General features: G+C 43.5%; 1 protein-coding gene across 8 annotated transcripts in view; it reads right to left on the minus strand.

The window, feature by feature from the left end:
• Positions 1-16,613, minus strand: part of LOC124041974 (cyclic AMP-dependent transcription factor ATF-6 alpha-like) — a 51,301-nt gene that overhangs the window by 31,361 nt on the left and 3,327 nt on the right. For 3 of the 8 annotated variants that reach the window (XM_046360193.1, XM_046360199.1, XM_046360194.1), the window contains 4 exons: positions 14,501-14,580; positions 14,309-14,396; positions 13,731-13,925; positions 10,758-10,960 (listed from right to left, as the gene is read on the minus strand). In XM_046360193.1, the coding sequence (XP_046216149.1) occupies positions 10,758-10,960; positions 13,731-13,925; positions 14,309-14,396; positions 14,501-14,580 (566 nt within the window). The remainder of the gene's footprint in view (positions 1-10,757; positions 10,961-13,730; positions 13,926-14,308; positions 14,397-14,500; positions 14,581-16,613) is intronic. The other 5 variants (XM_046360196.1, XM_046360200.1, XM_046360198.1 and 2 more) reach the window with 4 other exon arrangements.

The following is a 16,613-nucleotide window of genomic DNA, read 5'->3' on the forward strand; positions in this document are numbered from 1 at the left end:
TGATGTTGGCTGTAAGTTTACAAAACCAATCTGTTGACGTCAGCCATACCCGGCAGTAACACCTTTTGGTCGCCATCTTGTCTGCCCAGACAGAGCACCTGCAGTACGCAGCTCTAGATACTTGTTTGTCTAACAGCACATATATTTAGTCACTTACTCCCTCAGTCACACCCAATAGGTGCAGCTGCTGAAAAAGATGGAAAAACTGACGCAGAATCAATTACAAGCTGATAATGACTCCAGCATGTTTCTGCAGAACAGACTTCACACACACACACACACACACACACACACACACACACACACACACACACACACACACACACACACACACACACACACACACACGCACACACGCACACACACACACACACACGCACACACGCACTGCCTTTTTCCATCTCTGAGTGGACTGAGAGCTGGATTAGTGGTGGGATTATTTAATGATAGCCATACATGGAGGGAGGGAATGAAAGAGAGAGGGAGGGAGGGCATTATCAGAGTGAACTAAATTACCAAAAGAGGAATGTTCTTGCAATGTTTTAGGTGATAAAATAAACGACTTTATGAGTAACAATGCACATTTAAAACAGCATCAGTTCCAGCTCATTTGTATAAAGCAGACAGCATTTGATTATGTCAATCCAGACCCATATATAGAGATTTATTCTATATCTAGACTAAGTCTCCACCTACTGGGCAAAAACTGGTTGAATCAATGTTGTGTCCACGTCTGTTCAACCCCCAAAAAATCAATGTGATGATGTTGAATCAACGTAAGGGCATTTAGTCTTTTTTTGACCAAACTTTTAACCTAAATTCACCTAAAAAAAAAAATTTATTCACGTTAGTTCACAACTCAACCAAATGTATATCAAAACTAGACATTGAACATTCATAACACTGCCTAGCAGTAGCAGTTGACTAACATACATTCTGTTGTCCTCCAATGCCCTCTGAGACTAGTATTTCTACCACTGAGACCACAGGAGAACCCCGCTAAAGTCTACTGCTCCAGCTCTTTCACTGCTTTCTGCTCTATAACCTATCTGATAGTGTGGCTTTTGGAGCTATGCAAATTCAGACTACACTGTTTAATTTAGGCTCTGTAGAAACAGATTCGATTCGGGGGGGGGGCTGCCAGGTCCTGAGAAATCAAAAAGAGCATGTCTGGTTACCCAATGCTGGGGGAGTGGGGGATACACGTCCTGCAAGGGGAAAGTCAACCCTGCCATTAAGCAACCACTGTATAGTCAACAGAACAAACAGACAGAGTCAGCAATCTGGCACTTCACTGGCTCTGGTGTAAACTGGGAGTACGGGGAGCCTGAATAAAAGGCTGAAAATGAGTTTGATATGAAGCTATATGAATCGGCATATGAGTCTCTACTCTCTAGTGATGTAGATTTCAGCTGTTGACTGCAGGTTTGTTGATGTTGCACTCTGAGTGGGCGGTGGGGTGGAAAAGTCAGCAGTTTTTGTGCAGTGAGATAACATAAGGATTGCAGAACCATGAAATTATAGTTTTACGGTGGAGAACTTGCCGTTGCAATGTTTATACAGTGCCTTTGTTTACAAACGCATGCACGCACACATCTTAATCTGAGAATTGGCATCTACAGCACCTGAGAGGGATGTCTACCTGGTAGTCCTAAAGAATAGGTTTTAACAGTACCCAAAACCATTCAGGGATTTTATTTGATCACAGGAAAATGCTACTGACCCCTCAGCCTCCAGTATTTATGCTGCAGTAGTTTGTGTCGGGGGGCTAGGGTCTGTTATATCTGGAGTACTTCTGTCTTATCCGGTGTCCTGTGTGAATTTAAGTATGCTCTCTCTAATTCTCTCTCTCTCTTGGAGGACCTGAGCCCTAGGACCATGCCTCAGGACTACCTCACATGATGACTCCTTGCTGTCCCCAGTCCACCTGGCTGTGCTGCTGCTCCAGTTTCAACTGTTCTGCCTGCGGCTATGGAACCCTGACCTGTTCACCGGACGTGCTACCTGTCCCAGACCTGCTGTTTAACTCTCTAGAGACAGCAGTAGCGGTAAAGATACTCTGAATCATCGGCTATGAAAAGCCAACTGACATTTACTCCTGAGGTGCTGACTTATTGCACCCTCAACAACTACTGTGATTATTATTATTTAACCATGCTGGTCATTTATGAATATTTGAACTTGAACTTCTTGGCAATGTTCTGTTATAATCTCCACCCGGAACAGCCAGAGGAGGAATGGCCACCCCTCATAGCCTGGTTCCTCTAGGTTTCTTCCTAGGTTTTGGCCTTTCTAGGGAGTTTCCTAGCCACCGTGCTTCTACACCTGCATTGCTTGCTGTTTGGGGTTTTAGACTGGGTTTCTGTACAGCACTTTGAGATATCAGCTGATGTAAGAAGGGCTATATAAATAAAATTTGATACTACATACAGTAAATACTGAGATGCGAGTTTGATTGAATTGAGCGATCAAGTCATCATACTGTACCCTGACTTACTGTACATTCGGAAAGTATTCAGACCCCTTGAATTTTTCCACATTTTGTTCAGTTACAGCTTGTTTTTTTTTCATCAATCTACACACAATACCCCATAATGACATAGTAAAAAAAATATATATATATATTACAAATAAAAAAAACAGAAATACCTTATTTACATAAGTGTTCAGAACCTTTGCTATGAGACTCAAAATTAAGGTCAGGTGAATCCTGTTTCCATTGATCAAGTTGTAGAAACATCTCAAGCATGATTGGAGTCCACTTGTGGTAAATTCAACTGATTGGACATGATTTGGAAAAGGCACACACACCTGTCTATATAAGGTCCCACAGTTGACAGTGCATGTCAGAGCAAAAACCAAGCTACGAGGTCAAAGGATTGTCCGTAGAGCTCAAGGACAGGATTGGGTCAAGGCACAGATCTGGGGAAGGGTACTAAAACATTTCTGCAGCATTGAAGGTCCCCAAGAACACAGTGGCCTCCATCATTCTTAATTGGAAGAAGTTTGGAACCACTAAGACTCTTCCTAGAGCTGGCCGCCCATCCAAACTGAGTGATCGGGAGAAAGGCCTTGGTCAGTGAGATGACAAAAGAACTCGATGGTCACTCTGACAGAGCTCCTCTGTGGAGATGGGAGAACCTTTGACTTGGGTCAAACATTTTGGATAGCCTTCCACAAGCTTCCCACAAAAGTTGGGTGAATCAGTTCTGCCCACAAATTTTCTATGGGATTGAGGTCAGTGCTTTGTGATGTTGTCCTTAAGCCATTTTGCCACATCTTTGGAAGTATGCTTTGGGTCATTGTCCATTTGGAAGACCCATTTGCGACCAAGCTTCCCGACTGATGTCTTGAGATGTTGCTTCAATATATCCACATACTTTACTCTTCCTCATGATTACATCTATTTTATGAAGTGCATTTTATGAAGTACATGATGCTGCCACCCCCGTGCTTCACGGTTGGGATGGTGTTCCATCGGCTTGCAAGCCTCCAACTTTTTCCTCCAAACATAACAATGGTCATTATTGCCAAACAGCTCCATTTTTGGTCCTTTGATGTTGTTCTGGGATTGATTTGCACTTTTAGCACCAAAGTACGTTCAGCTCTAGGAGACTGAATGTTTCTCCTTCCTGAGCCGTGTGACGGCTGTGTCGTCCCATGGTGTTTATACTTGAGTACTATTGTTTGTACAGATGAATGTGGAACCTTCAGGCATTTGGAAATTGCTCCCAAGGATGGTCCAGACTTCACCTTCAATTGACTCAAATTATGTCAATTAGCCTATCAGAAGCTTCTAAAGCCATGACATAATTTTCTGGAATTTTCCAAGCTGTGTAAAGGCACAGTCAACTTAGTGTATGTAAACTTCTGACCCACTGGAATTGTGATACAGTGAATTATAAAGGGAAACAATCTGTCTGTAAACAATTGTTGGAAAAATTACTTGTGTCATGCATAAAGTAGATGTCCTAACCGACTTGCCAAAACTATAGTTTGTTAACAACAAATTTGTGGAGTGATTGAAAAACAAGTTTTAATGACTCCAACCTAAGTGTATGTAAACTTCCGACTTCAACTGTATCTATAGGGAAATAAAAAAAATAATAATAAATAAATAAAAAATAAATCAAATAAAAATCGCTCAATTCTTCCTCCAGGACAAGACACATGATCCTTAACGTCAACCTGCTTGACATACAGTCAGACTGCATAATGGAGTTCAACATAATCACTGTTCAGTAGCTGTTATCAGTCTACAACAAATGATCGGTAAGAGTCCACCGGAATTGAGAGTGGTAAAACTACATTGGTACTACATATATTTAGCATCGCAAGCTGCCTAATCTGGCAAGCAGGGGTAATCAGTCTGGTATTTACAAGGCTAAAACAGATTACTGAATGGCTCTAAAACTATGCCATGCGGTCATGTGTGATAGGATAAGTAACAGAAAAAGGCTGTGAAAGTCTATGATAGGCTCAAATCAAATCAAATTTGATTTGTCACATACACATGGTTAGCAGATGTTAATGCGAGTGTAGCGAAATGCTGTGAATATATCAGTGCTAAGGGGTGTTATTAGGTACGAGGCAAAGCCAGAAGCCACTGTCATGTTTTACCAGTGATGTCCATGATTGTTTTATCTCCTAATATAATAATATAATATATGCCATTTAGCAGACGCTTTTATCCAAAGCAACTTACAGTCATGTGTGCATACATTCTACGTATGGGTGGTCCCGGGGATCGAACCCACTACCCTGGCGTTACAAGCGCCATGCTCTACCAACTGAGCTACAGAAGGACCACCTCTTTGGTTTGACAGAAAGATAAATCACCCATCATCCTATGGGCCTCCTCCGCCCTTGGGAACAGACAGATTGGGTCTTTTGAAAGTCCTTTCAGACACTATGCCCTGCTAAGGTTCCCACGGGGGTTAAAGGTCAAACATAATTCATTACCAGCCAGACATCAGTCCCCTGGGACTGGACAAGGATCCCTGGCCTGATCGTTGGTCCGTTATCATAAACAAACAACTTCCTCACATATGCGGATGCACACACAGGCACACCCACACACAAGCCATCCCTGTCTTCTAGAAAGGTGACAAGCCACATGACACAGCAAAATGCTTATCTTTCAAAGAAACTTCCCAGCACTAAATTCTTGCCATCACACAGTAATGAAGCTTTGGAGACGGCTAATGCTTCTAACACAGAGACTCAAAGAAGGTCTGGAATCAAACAGAATATTTTGGGGGGTGGTTTGCTCACAACTCTGTGAGTGAGATTGCCATTCCAGTTGATCTAATCTGTTGTGTTATGCCATCACATTCTAACCACAGTGGCCTTATGGTTAGAATGTCTGCCCTGAGATTAGAAGGTTAGGAGTTTAATCCTCAGCTGAGTCATACCAAAGACTGTAAAAATGAGACCTGGTACTATGCTTAGCTCTCAACATTGGGGTACGGCCCTGCGATAGACTAGCGTCCTGTTCAGGTGGTCTACATCAAGCTGTCTCACGGTACAGAAACAGGACTCATTCCTGCTCGCACCTCGCAAGGTTACTTACTTATGGCCAGTGATGGTATCTTGTCAATTGAGAGCTGTGTAGAGAGAGTTAGCACACTTAACCATATAATATATCTGACCAACAAAAAAAATAACCCTGTATGGTTCTTCAAAAGGTTCCTTGTAGAACCTTTGACATTGATTAAATTCTCAATAAATGTTCTATAAAGAGCCATTCAAACCCTTTTTGATGCTATATAGAACCTTTTTTTAAATAGTAATTTATAGAACCTTAGGAAAGGGTTCTTAATAGCACCACAAAGGTTCCATTTAGAACCGTATGAGCATGGTTCTTTATAGAACCATCGAAAAAAGGATTATCGTTACGAGCCAAAGAACCCTTATTTGGCACTATATAGAACCATTTGTTTTTAATAGTGTATAGCTCTTAGATATCGAGGCGGGAAAAAACACTTTCACTGCAATTAGAGACTAGAGTAATAACATTTTCTGAGGTTGTCTAAGAGTTCAGCCAAGGTCATGATGCAGCCTGAAAATAGCACCGTCATATTGAGAAAGTAGGAAATAATTATGAAATTATGTTTTCTTCGTTGACTGTTTTATGTCTCTGTTGGGCTACCATATCAATATTTCAATTTCATATTATAATAAAAATAAATAATATGCCATTTAGCAGACGCTTTTATCCAAAGCGACTTACAGTCATGTGTGCATACATTCTACGTATGGGTGGTCCCGGGAATTGAACCCACTACCCTGGCGTTACAAGCGCCATGCTCTACCAACTGAGCTACAGAAGGACCACAATATTTTTCCAGCAAAGTTTGAAAAAGTATTAAACTTCTAGAACTGATTACAAGCCGTTAACAAACTGACTGAGCCAACACAACTCTACATTTATTACTAGGGCTAATTGTGTCAAATATTTTTGCCAAGCTCTACCACAGTAAAACCCAAATAGCGTAGCATTAATTAAAGAGATTTTATTGGAGAAACCTCTGCCTCAAAACAATAAGATAATATCTTTTTTTATTCTTCTAATGTTGGCTTATCCACTCCACTCTCTTCAATTTGAGAAAAGTCCAATAATAGTATTGCACGTAACACAGTGCTACATATGGTCCTAAACAGTGATTAACTGTTATAAAATCACAACTTAAATAATGATCCCCAATCAGAGACAACGAAAGATAGCTGCCTATGATTGGGAACCACACTCTGCAAAACAACAAAGAAATAGAAAATATAGATTTTCCCACCCGAGTCACACCCTGACCTAACCAAACAGAGAATAAATTAGGATCTCTAAAGTCAGGGCATGACAGCCAGATGGGTGGGATTTGCAGTTTTGTATCTGTTCTATTGGTCCCATTGCACAACAAGCTCAATCAAACCCATTTAAAGTATTTACAATTATTTTAAATACTATTTGTACCAAGTGTTGGAATGGTTAAGTAGACTCAGAGGGATTTCCTAAACTCTAACCCAGCACAGGTTAAATAGTGAACAGAACATGCTGGGTTATTTTGACCCAGCCAGTTGGGTTGCTTGAATAATCCAAACATGGGTTACTTTAGCCAGGTATTGTTTACTCTCATGCTAGGTTTACCTAGAAGTTGGGTCTTTTAAAATGTATGATACAATGCCTACCAGCGCAAGGTGTCCACAGTAATACTAACATTTACTCTACATGCCAACAGGCCAAATCAAAATATATGTCCACTTTAGGGACCACTTCAAGAACACACTGAAATATCCCAGTTGTGTAACGAGACAGCTACATGTTTTGCGTTACGAAAAAACAATGTTCTAGATGTTTCTCTTCTCTCCTCGAAAAAGAAAAGGAGAGCCTCACACTCTAGGAGCTCAGATGCAATCATTTGATACCAACGTGTGGACAGCTAAGCTGTCTTCCTCAAGCTATAATGACAGCCAAGCTGTCTTCCTCAGGCTATAATGACAGCCAAGCTGTCTTCATCAGGCTATAATGACAGCCAAGGTGTCTTCATCAGGCTATAATGACAGCCAAGGTGTCTTCATCAGGCTATAATGACAGCCAAGGTGTCTTCATCATGGCTATAATGACAGCCAAGCTGTATTCATCAGGCTATGATGACAGCCAAGGTGTCTTCATCATGGCTATAATGACAGCCAAGCTGTATTCATCAGGCTATGATGACAGCCAAGGTGTCTTCATCAGGCTATAATGACAGCCAAGGTGTCTTCATCAGGCTATAATGACAGCCAAGGTGTCTTCATCAGGCTATAATGACAGCCAAGGTGTCTTCATCAGGCTATAATGACAGCCAAGGTGTCTTCATCAGGCTATAATGACAGCCAAGGTGTCTTCATCAGGCTATAATGACAGCCAAGGTGTCTTCATCAGGTTATAATGACAGCCAAGGTGTCTTCATCAGGCTATAATGACAGCCAAGGTGTCTTCATCAGGTTATAATGACAGCCAAGGTGTCTTCATCAGGCTATAATGACAGCCAAGGTGTCTTCATCAGGCTATAATGACAGCCAAGGTGTCTTCATCAGGCTATAATGACAGCCAAGGTGTCTTCATCATGGCTATAATGACAGCCAAGGTGTCTTCATCAGGTTATAATGACAGCCAAGCTGTCTTCATCAGGTTATAATGACAGCCAAGCTGTCTTCATCAGGCTATAATGACTAACACTGCGGGTCACTAGTTTATATAGTTTGGAAGGACACACAGGTGTCTGTAGTTATGGCTAGGTGTGCCTTGATGTCATTGGCTGATTTACAGATATAAATAGAACATGTCAAAAGAATGAATGGGTAACATATGATCATAAATACAGTTTTGCAACAAAGGACTACCAACATTTACAATGAATAGCAAAATCACAAGTATGGCTTCAGATCAAGTCTACGGTGGCTTGCGAAAGTATTCACACCCCTTGGCATTTTTCTTATTTTGTTGCCTTACAACCTGGAATTAAAATGGATTTTAGGGGGTTTGTGTCAGTTGATTTTCACAACATGTGTACCACTTTGAGGATGCAAAATATATTTTATTGTGAAACAAACAAGAAATAAGACTAAAAAAACTGAAGACTTGAGCGTGCATAACTATCCACCTCCCCCCAAAGTCAATGCTTTGTAGAGACACTTTTTGCAACAATTACAGCTGCAAGCCTCTTGGGATTTGTCTCTATAAGCTTGGCACATCCAGCCAATGGGATTTTTGGCCATTCTTCAAGGAAAAACTGCTCCAGCTCCTTCAAGTTGGATGGGTTCTGCTGTGTACAGCAATCTTTAAGTCATACCACAAATTCACAATTGGATTGAGGTCTGTGCTTTGACTAGGCAATTCCAAGACATTACATGTTTCCCTTTAAACCACTCGAGTGTTGCTTTAGCAGGATGCTATGTCCCAGTCTCAAATCTCTAGAAGACTGAAACAGGTTTCCCTTAAGAATTTCAGATGATTTAGCACCATCTTTCTTTCAATTCTGACCAGTTTCCCAGTCCCGGATGATGAAAAACATCCCCATAACATGATGCTGCCACTAACATGCTTCACTGTGGCGTTTTTTTTACCTTTATTTAACTAGGCAAGTCAGTTAAGAACAAATCCTTATTTTCAATGACGGCTTTGGAACAGTGGGTTAATTGCCTTGTTCAGAGGCAGGACGACAGATGTTTACCTTGTCAGCTCGGGGCTCACCTTTCGGTTACTAGTCCAATGCTTTCACCACTAGGCTATCTGCTGTTCTCGTGGTGATGAGAGGTGTTGTGTTTGCACCAGACATAGCATTTTCCTTGATGGCCAAAAAGCTAACCTTTGTCTTATCTGACCAGAGTACCTTCTTCCATATGTTTGGGGAGTCTCCCACATGCCTTTTGGTGAACACCAAACGCATTTGCTTATGTTTTTCTGACCATTCTTCCGTAAAGCCCAGCTCTGTGGAGTGTACAGCTTAAAGTGGTCCTATGGACAGATACTCTAATCTCCTCCGTGGAGCTTTGCAGTTCCTTCAGGGTTATCTTTGGTCTCTTTGTTGCCTCTCTGTTTAATGCACCTCCTTGCCTGGTCTGTGAGTTTTGGTGGGCGGCCCTCTCTTGGCTGGTTTGTTGTGGTGCCATATTCTTTCCATTTTTTAATAATGGATTTAGTGGGATGTTCAAAGTTTCTGATATTTTTGTTATAACTCAACCCTGATCTGTACTTCTCCACAACTTTATCACTGACCTGTTTGGAGAGCTCTTTGGTCTTCATAGTGCCGCTTGTTTGGTGGTGCCCCTTGCTTAGTGGTGTTGCAGACTCTTGGGCCTTTCAGAACAGGTGTATATATACTGAGATCATGTGACAGATCATGTGACACTTAGATTGCACACAGGTGGACTTTTTAACTAATTATGTAACTTCTGAAGGTAATTGTTTGCACCAGATCTTATTTAGGGGCTTCATAGCAAATGGGGTGAAAACATATGCACATACCACTTTCCGTATTTATTTTTTGTTTATTTTTTTTAAACAACTTATTTTTAAAATTTCACTTAATCAATTTGGACTATTTTGTGTATGTCCATTATATGAAATCCAAATAAAAATCCATTTAAATTAAAGGTTGTAATGCAACAAAATAGAAAAATGCCAAGGGAGTGAATACTTTTGCAAGGCACTGTATGTTGAGACCGAAGGGAACAATGGTCTTCAAATTAAAGATCCAGGCAGCGTTTTGTTATAACAATAACTTGTCTCTTCTCAACACATATTATCAGCTGCAAAACATAACTCTTATAAATATTTAACTTAGCAAACACATAAGGACCGACCCCACCCTCTACCCCCTAAATGTTCCATCCGTGAGACATACTCCCCCAGGTAAGTGTTACCACAGTAAAAAGCCAGGTGCTCAATATCTGTCTGTCTGACCACCCTCAGGGCCTATTGGTTTTAAAGTGGCCTTGCCCTCCTAACTACCAACCACCTCCACTCCTCCCACCTCTCTCCAGATGTCTGGATGGACACTGGGCAGACCCCAGCATGTCCTCTATTTTTGTGAGATTGAGCACCTAAGAAGACTGGGGTAAGATGTTACTTTAGGCTAGATGTTTCCGCACTGTGTGCCTTTAATCTGAGGGAATAAATCATTGAATAAAACAGAACACAATGCTGAAGGCTCTTCTCCAAAAAGGTCAAGAGGGAAAGCAGACATGCTGTACGGAGGTCAGATGCATTTCAAACATACCTCAGTGTCCACAGCTGTGTTGTGATAGGTCATTGCCATGGGATGGGTGGGGCCAGAAACAGCAGTGGTCTCCATGGTAACATGATGGGGTACAATTGGCATGGTGAACACCTGGTTGGTGACAGCGAGAAGGGGAGGGGCTGGGGAAGCGATCTGGGGTCCAATCAACAGTCTCGGCTGGAGATGCATCGTGGGAACTGCTGCTGACAAAGACCAGATACAGTTAAGAAAGAGGTCAACCCTTCTGTCTGTTTTAGCCTTGTCCTAAACCTGGATGTTAGTCATCTCTGAATAACTCATGAGGCATAACAGAGTCAGAAGTGTTGGCTAAAGCACATCCAGGTCTGAGATCATCCTATGTCCCTCTGGGGTGTCCTTCACTCAGCGTACATCACTGTAACAAAACTAATTGAATAGTGGTCAGTGTACATCACTGTAACATAACTGACTGAACAGTCAGAGTAGCCAGCATCCTTAGAGCTGAGGAACATGTACAATAGCTCTTCACAATGTTCATCTCACTGATCAATCCTGGGTTCAGATAAAATTGGTTTTCTTTCTAATCCAGACTGTAGTCTTGTTTTCTCATCCGCGATCACTAAGGATGTCAGGTCACCTGTATGGGATACTGACCCCCCATAATCAGATCCATCCCACTCCCTGCCCAGAGTCAGACTCTTGTTTAGTGCTGAGAGCCTGTCCCTCCCTCAGACACCTTCAGCAGTCCTCCAAGGATCCATTATCAAACATATAAAGCCCTCTCACGGTCCCCTTCAAAACCCTGTCACGGTCCCCTTCAAAGCCCTGTCACGGTCCCCTTCAAAACCCTGTCACGGTCCCCTTCAAAGCCCTGTCACGGTCCCCTTCAAAGCCCCGTCCCGGTCCCCTTCAAAGCCCTGTCCCGGTCACCTTCAAAGCCCTGCCACAGTCACCTTCAAAGCCCTGCCACAGTCACCTTCAAAGCCCTGCCACAGTCACCTTCAAAGCCCTGCCACAGTCACCTTCAAAGCCCTGCCACAGTCACCTTCAAAGCCCTGCCACAGTCACCTTCAAAGCCCTGCCACAGTCACCTTCAAAGCCCTGCCACAGTCACCTTCAAAGCCCTGCCACAGTCACCTTCAAAGCCCTGCCACAGTCACCTTCAAAGCCCTGCCACAGTCACCTTCAAAGCCCTGCCACGGTCACCTTCAAAGCCCTGCCACGGTCACCTTCAAAGCCCTGCCACGGTCACCTTCAAAGCCCTGCCACAGTCACCTTCAAAGCCCTGCCACAGTCACCTTCAAAGCCCTGCCACAGTCACCTTCAAAGCCCTGCCACAGTCACCTTCAAAGCCCTGCCACAGTCACCTTCAAAGCCCTGCCACAGTCACCTTCAAAGCCCTGCCACAGTCACCTTCAAAGCCCTGCCACAGTCACCTTCAAAGCCCTGCCACAGTCACCTTCAAAGCCCTGCCACGGTCACCTTCAAAGCCCTGCCACGGTCACCTTCAAAGCCCTGCCACGGTCACCTTCAAAGCCCTGCCACAGTCACCTTCAAAGCCCTGCCACAGTCACCTTCAAAGCCCTGCCACAGTCACCTTCAAAGCCCTGCCACAGTCACCTTCAAAGCCCTGCCACAGTCACCTTCAAAGCCCTGGGCCTACTGAAGTCTAATAGAGTGTATTAGGGGCCTACAGAGGAAAACACTCCCATGCTAATTATACTGTAATAATACAAGTAGACCTAAGATCCTACTGAGGTTAAAGGCTTTTAGTCTGGCTACTAATGGGCCATGACCCTGCTGCCTCAGAGAGAACTCAGAGGGAATTATAGACAAAAGAGCAGATCTGATTGGTCAAAAGACCAATTAGTTGAAAAAATATCAGAATTGGGTTGCCTGTGTAAACGCAGCCTCAGATGGATGTACTGTGTCTGTTTGATCATTGGTATATAAATGAGAGGTTATGACGGGTGTAGTTGATATGAGTGTGCTCTGTGCTGACGTTCATGAAGTATACGTTTTAAAACAACAATATTTCTACAGTGGTTTTTAGAGTCTGTCCTCGAGGATCCTGCATGGTATGCACTGGTCATACAGTGGACATTGTGTTACATTTGAGGTAGTCTTGGCTGAGTCCCTAACAACCGGATGTTCCGAATTCAGAGGAAATAGAAAGAGAGCCTGTGACATAACTTCCGCTTTTGGATGTTAAAAAGGCAAAACTCCATCTTAACTCCTCCTCTACATTTACTGGATTGGTTGAACAGTGCAGAAGATAACCTCCCCCAATGTTTTTTTTGTTCTTGTATGTAGGGGATCTAGTTTCAGGCGTTTATGTTGCTGCTACTTTAGGTTACATTTGAGGAGAAGCCAGTAGCTTTCTTTGCACAGCAGCCACTGTTTTGAGGACACCTTGTGGTCAATAACAAAAGGTACAGTCACAGGAGTTACAAATACACATTCTATTTTTCATTTTGTTCACAGAATGTTGTTTTAGCTTCTTCATAACCTTACAAATACCATTATGTACTGTAACAAGGCAACAGTAAACCCGTCAACCCCTACAAATGATTCAAAATCTAACTTGCGGCAGAGTTTATAGGTCCTTATGGGGAACCTTTCTGTCATGAAAAAAATGCATTTATGTGCAAAATTACATGACGGTAGCTCAAACGGGGTAAGAGATATGCTTGTTCAAAGTTTGGAATTCCAGATGATTACTATAGCAAGACGCATCATTCACCCAAGTTGTCAAAATCGGGCCAGTGGGGTGTGAGATATTGCATGTGACTAACATAGTACCCCCCCTGAGGAAGCCATATAACCTGAATTACTTCAGTGAATAAGACCCACCAATATAAAGGGGCATTCGTCACAACAAAACTGTGCAGAACACTTTTCAAACCCCTCCAAATAATAGTAGACATACAAAATACTATTTCATTGTAAGATAACACAAGAGTAAAGTTCAAGTATGAAAGTTCAGACTCTCACCAGTAGGGGGTACAGTAGAATGCACAGTCACGTGCGGTGGATCCTTGATCACTGAGACCACAGTCTGCAGGCCAACGGGCTGGATGACAATGGTCCTGGTTTTGAGAAGAGGGGCCAAGGGTTGGGTGAGGAGGACAGAGGGGGGAAGTTTGGGCTGAATGGACACCCTCTGGTTTGGGTGGGTGGGTCGCTTGGCTGGTGGGAAAAGAGTAAGAGAATAAGTAAGAGTGTTTTTCTATATATTTTTCTTAAACCGTTATTTAACTAGGCAAGTCAGTTAAAAACACATTTTTATTTACAATGACAGCCTACCCCGGCCAAACCCGGACGACGCTGGGCCAATTGTGCGCCGCCCTATGGGACTCCCAATCACAGCCAGATGTGATTCAGCCTGGATTTGAACCAGGGACTGTAGTGTCGCCTCTTGCACTGAGATGCAGTGCCTTAGACCACTGCGCCACTCGGGAGCCCCCTGGTTAATACAGGGGTGAACTATGATACAACTAAACAGACACTTTCAATTCTTTTTTGGAAGATATCCACCATATTGTGACATGTACATCAAAGAGACGTTTCACCTCTGGGAGATGGGCTGACTCGCTTGTGTATTTTCTTTTCAGGAGACAACATAGTCGGTAAAGGCTGCATAGACACATCATCTTCCTGCTGGTACGCATCGGCAGGGACAAGACAGAAGTTAGTGAGAGTAGTCAGTACTTAGCCTACTATTTACACATAGGGGGAGAGTGTTGAGCGAATTGGAATCTTACTTTCAGGGATAGTGGTGACAGTGAGGAGGAATCACTAACCGCAGATCCAGATGATAGGGAGGACCCAGGCACTCCTACATCTGCCAACGAAACAATTAGAACTCAATTCAATTGACAAGCAGGGGCATCACATTGCCGATCCTCTTTCACGTCCTGTGTGATTGACCTTACAACACAGTCTGGGGGCCTCACAGGTGCAGCAATCCCACGCCCAAGACAGCCACCTAATGTCTACTGACTAGGGCAGGGATGGGCCCTTTTGTAGGGCAGGGATGGGCCCCACACACACACAAAAAACTGTTGGTTGTACATTTTTCTGCTGTTATGTCAGTCACTGACAGTCACTCAAATAGCCCATATCAGCTAACATTTTTTAGATTGCTAAATTAATCCAGCCAGGTATCTAAACTTGTAGTAATCATGGACGAATTAGCGACCGGAGACCCCAATTTATTATGTTAGTCAGATATCATATAAACAAAATGGTACAGTATGTGCGGGTAGCTGCAGACAAACGCATTTCCTTGGGGAAGGGAAACAGTACATAACTGTTATGTCTTGTGGGTTTCATAACCACATCTTTATAACAATTCAATAACGATGAGACGGGAGACAGGAATCAGTCCAACCATGTATCTACAACGTGCAGATCTTAACACACAACCCCCATGATGCTCTGCGGCACAACCCCAATACGCCACATCTCCTCCCCTCCTACTTAAATTGTTCCCATTATGAAAAACATTCCTGAGAAGATGACTGTGAGCCCCTAGGCGGCGACTACTGGGTCAGAGTGTCACGGAGTCAGAGTTCTGGACCACTCTTTATTGACTGGTGGTTCTGTCGGTGTTGCATTACTCAACATTAACTGATGCAGGCGAAGACTTGCGTGCAATGTGTTCCTGTAGGATAGCAGGATGCTGTTCAACCATTGGTGCAGTGTCCCTTGACCTTCAGACACTTTTAAGGCATGTTTCATGGTCTATATGAATCTCTCCGCCAGCCCATTAGTTGATGGATGTTACGGTGCGGACCTGATGAGTTCGCCATTCACCTGCGGGAACGTGGCACTTTCTTGGGACAGGAGCTGCGGTCCGTTGTCGCTAACGAGTTGGGGTGACGATCCGAACCGTCTAAACACTTCTCCAAGCTTCTCGATTGTCTTCTCTGCCCTAGTAGATCTATATAATACTGCATCGCAGTGCTAGAGGCATCACTACAGACCCGGTTTCGATCCCAGGCTATGTAGCAGCCGGCCGCGACCGGGAGACACGAGGCGGCTCACAATTGTTAGGGAAGAGTTGGGCCGGCCAGGATTTCCTTGTCCCATCCCCCTCTAGCGACTCCTTGTGGCAACCCGGGTGCATGCACGCTGACTTTGGTCGCCAGTTGTACTGTGCACCACGCATTGGTGCGGCTGGCTTCCGGGTTAAGCGAGTAGTGTGTCAAGAAGCAGTGGAGGACACATGGCTCTCGAGATTCGCCTTTCCTGAGTCTGTACGGGAGTTGCAGCGATGGGACAAGACCGTATATCATGAAATTGGGGAGAAAGTAATAAATATAATAAAAAATAAAAAATCTCATGATGGCAACCTCTGGCCACTTGCTATGAGCATCCACGTCCACAAGAAGCATAGTCTTCGAATGAACCTGCGAATTCTATGTGTATGCATTGCCACGCCTCCTCCGGCCAATCCCACAGATGAAGAGGTGCAAGTTAAGGTACCTTGTGAACCTTCTGACGTGAGGAACATATTTTCGCTTTCACCTCAATGCTTCCATCCAATGCAGGCCACCAGAAGTAGCTTGTGTGATTTCATTCATGCAAACCACAATGACCTGAGTGTAGCTGATAGAACACTGGTTTCCACAGCGATGGTGGAATGATAACTCTCCTCCGTCACAGCAGACAACCGGACTGTACTGACAGCTCAGTTGTCCTGGAAAGGTAAGGTTTCAGTTCCGTAGCAACTCCTGCAACTTGTCCATCACTTCAGGTAACACCGGGTAACTTCTGGTGTTTCTCCGCACTTGTGTTGTGACTGGTGTGTTTTCCACTTGTCTGAAGTAGAATATGTCCACTTGGTGTGACTCTGGCTTGACCACAGGTTGT

The sequence above is a fragment of the Oncorhynchus gorbuscha genome, linkage group LG08 (assembly GCF_021184085.1).
Source record: "Oncorhynchus gorbuscha isolate QuinsamMale2020 ecotype Even-year linkage group LG08, OgorEven_v1.0, whole genome shotgun sequence".
Lineage (NCBI taxonomy): Eukaryota > Metazoa > Chordata > Actinopteri > Salmoniformes > Salmonidae > Oncorhynchus > Oncorhynchus gorbuscha.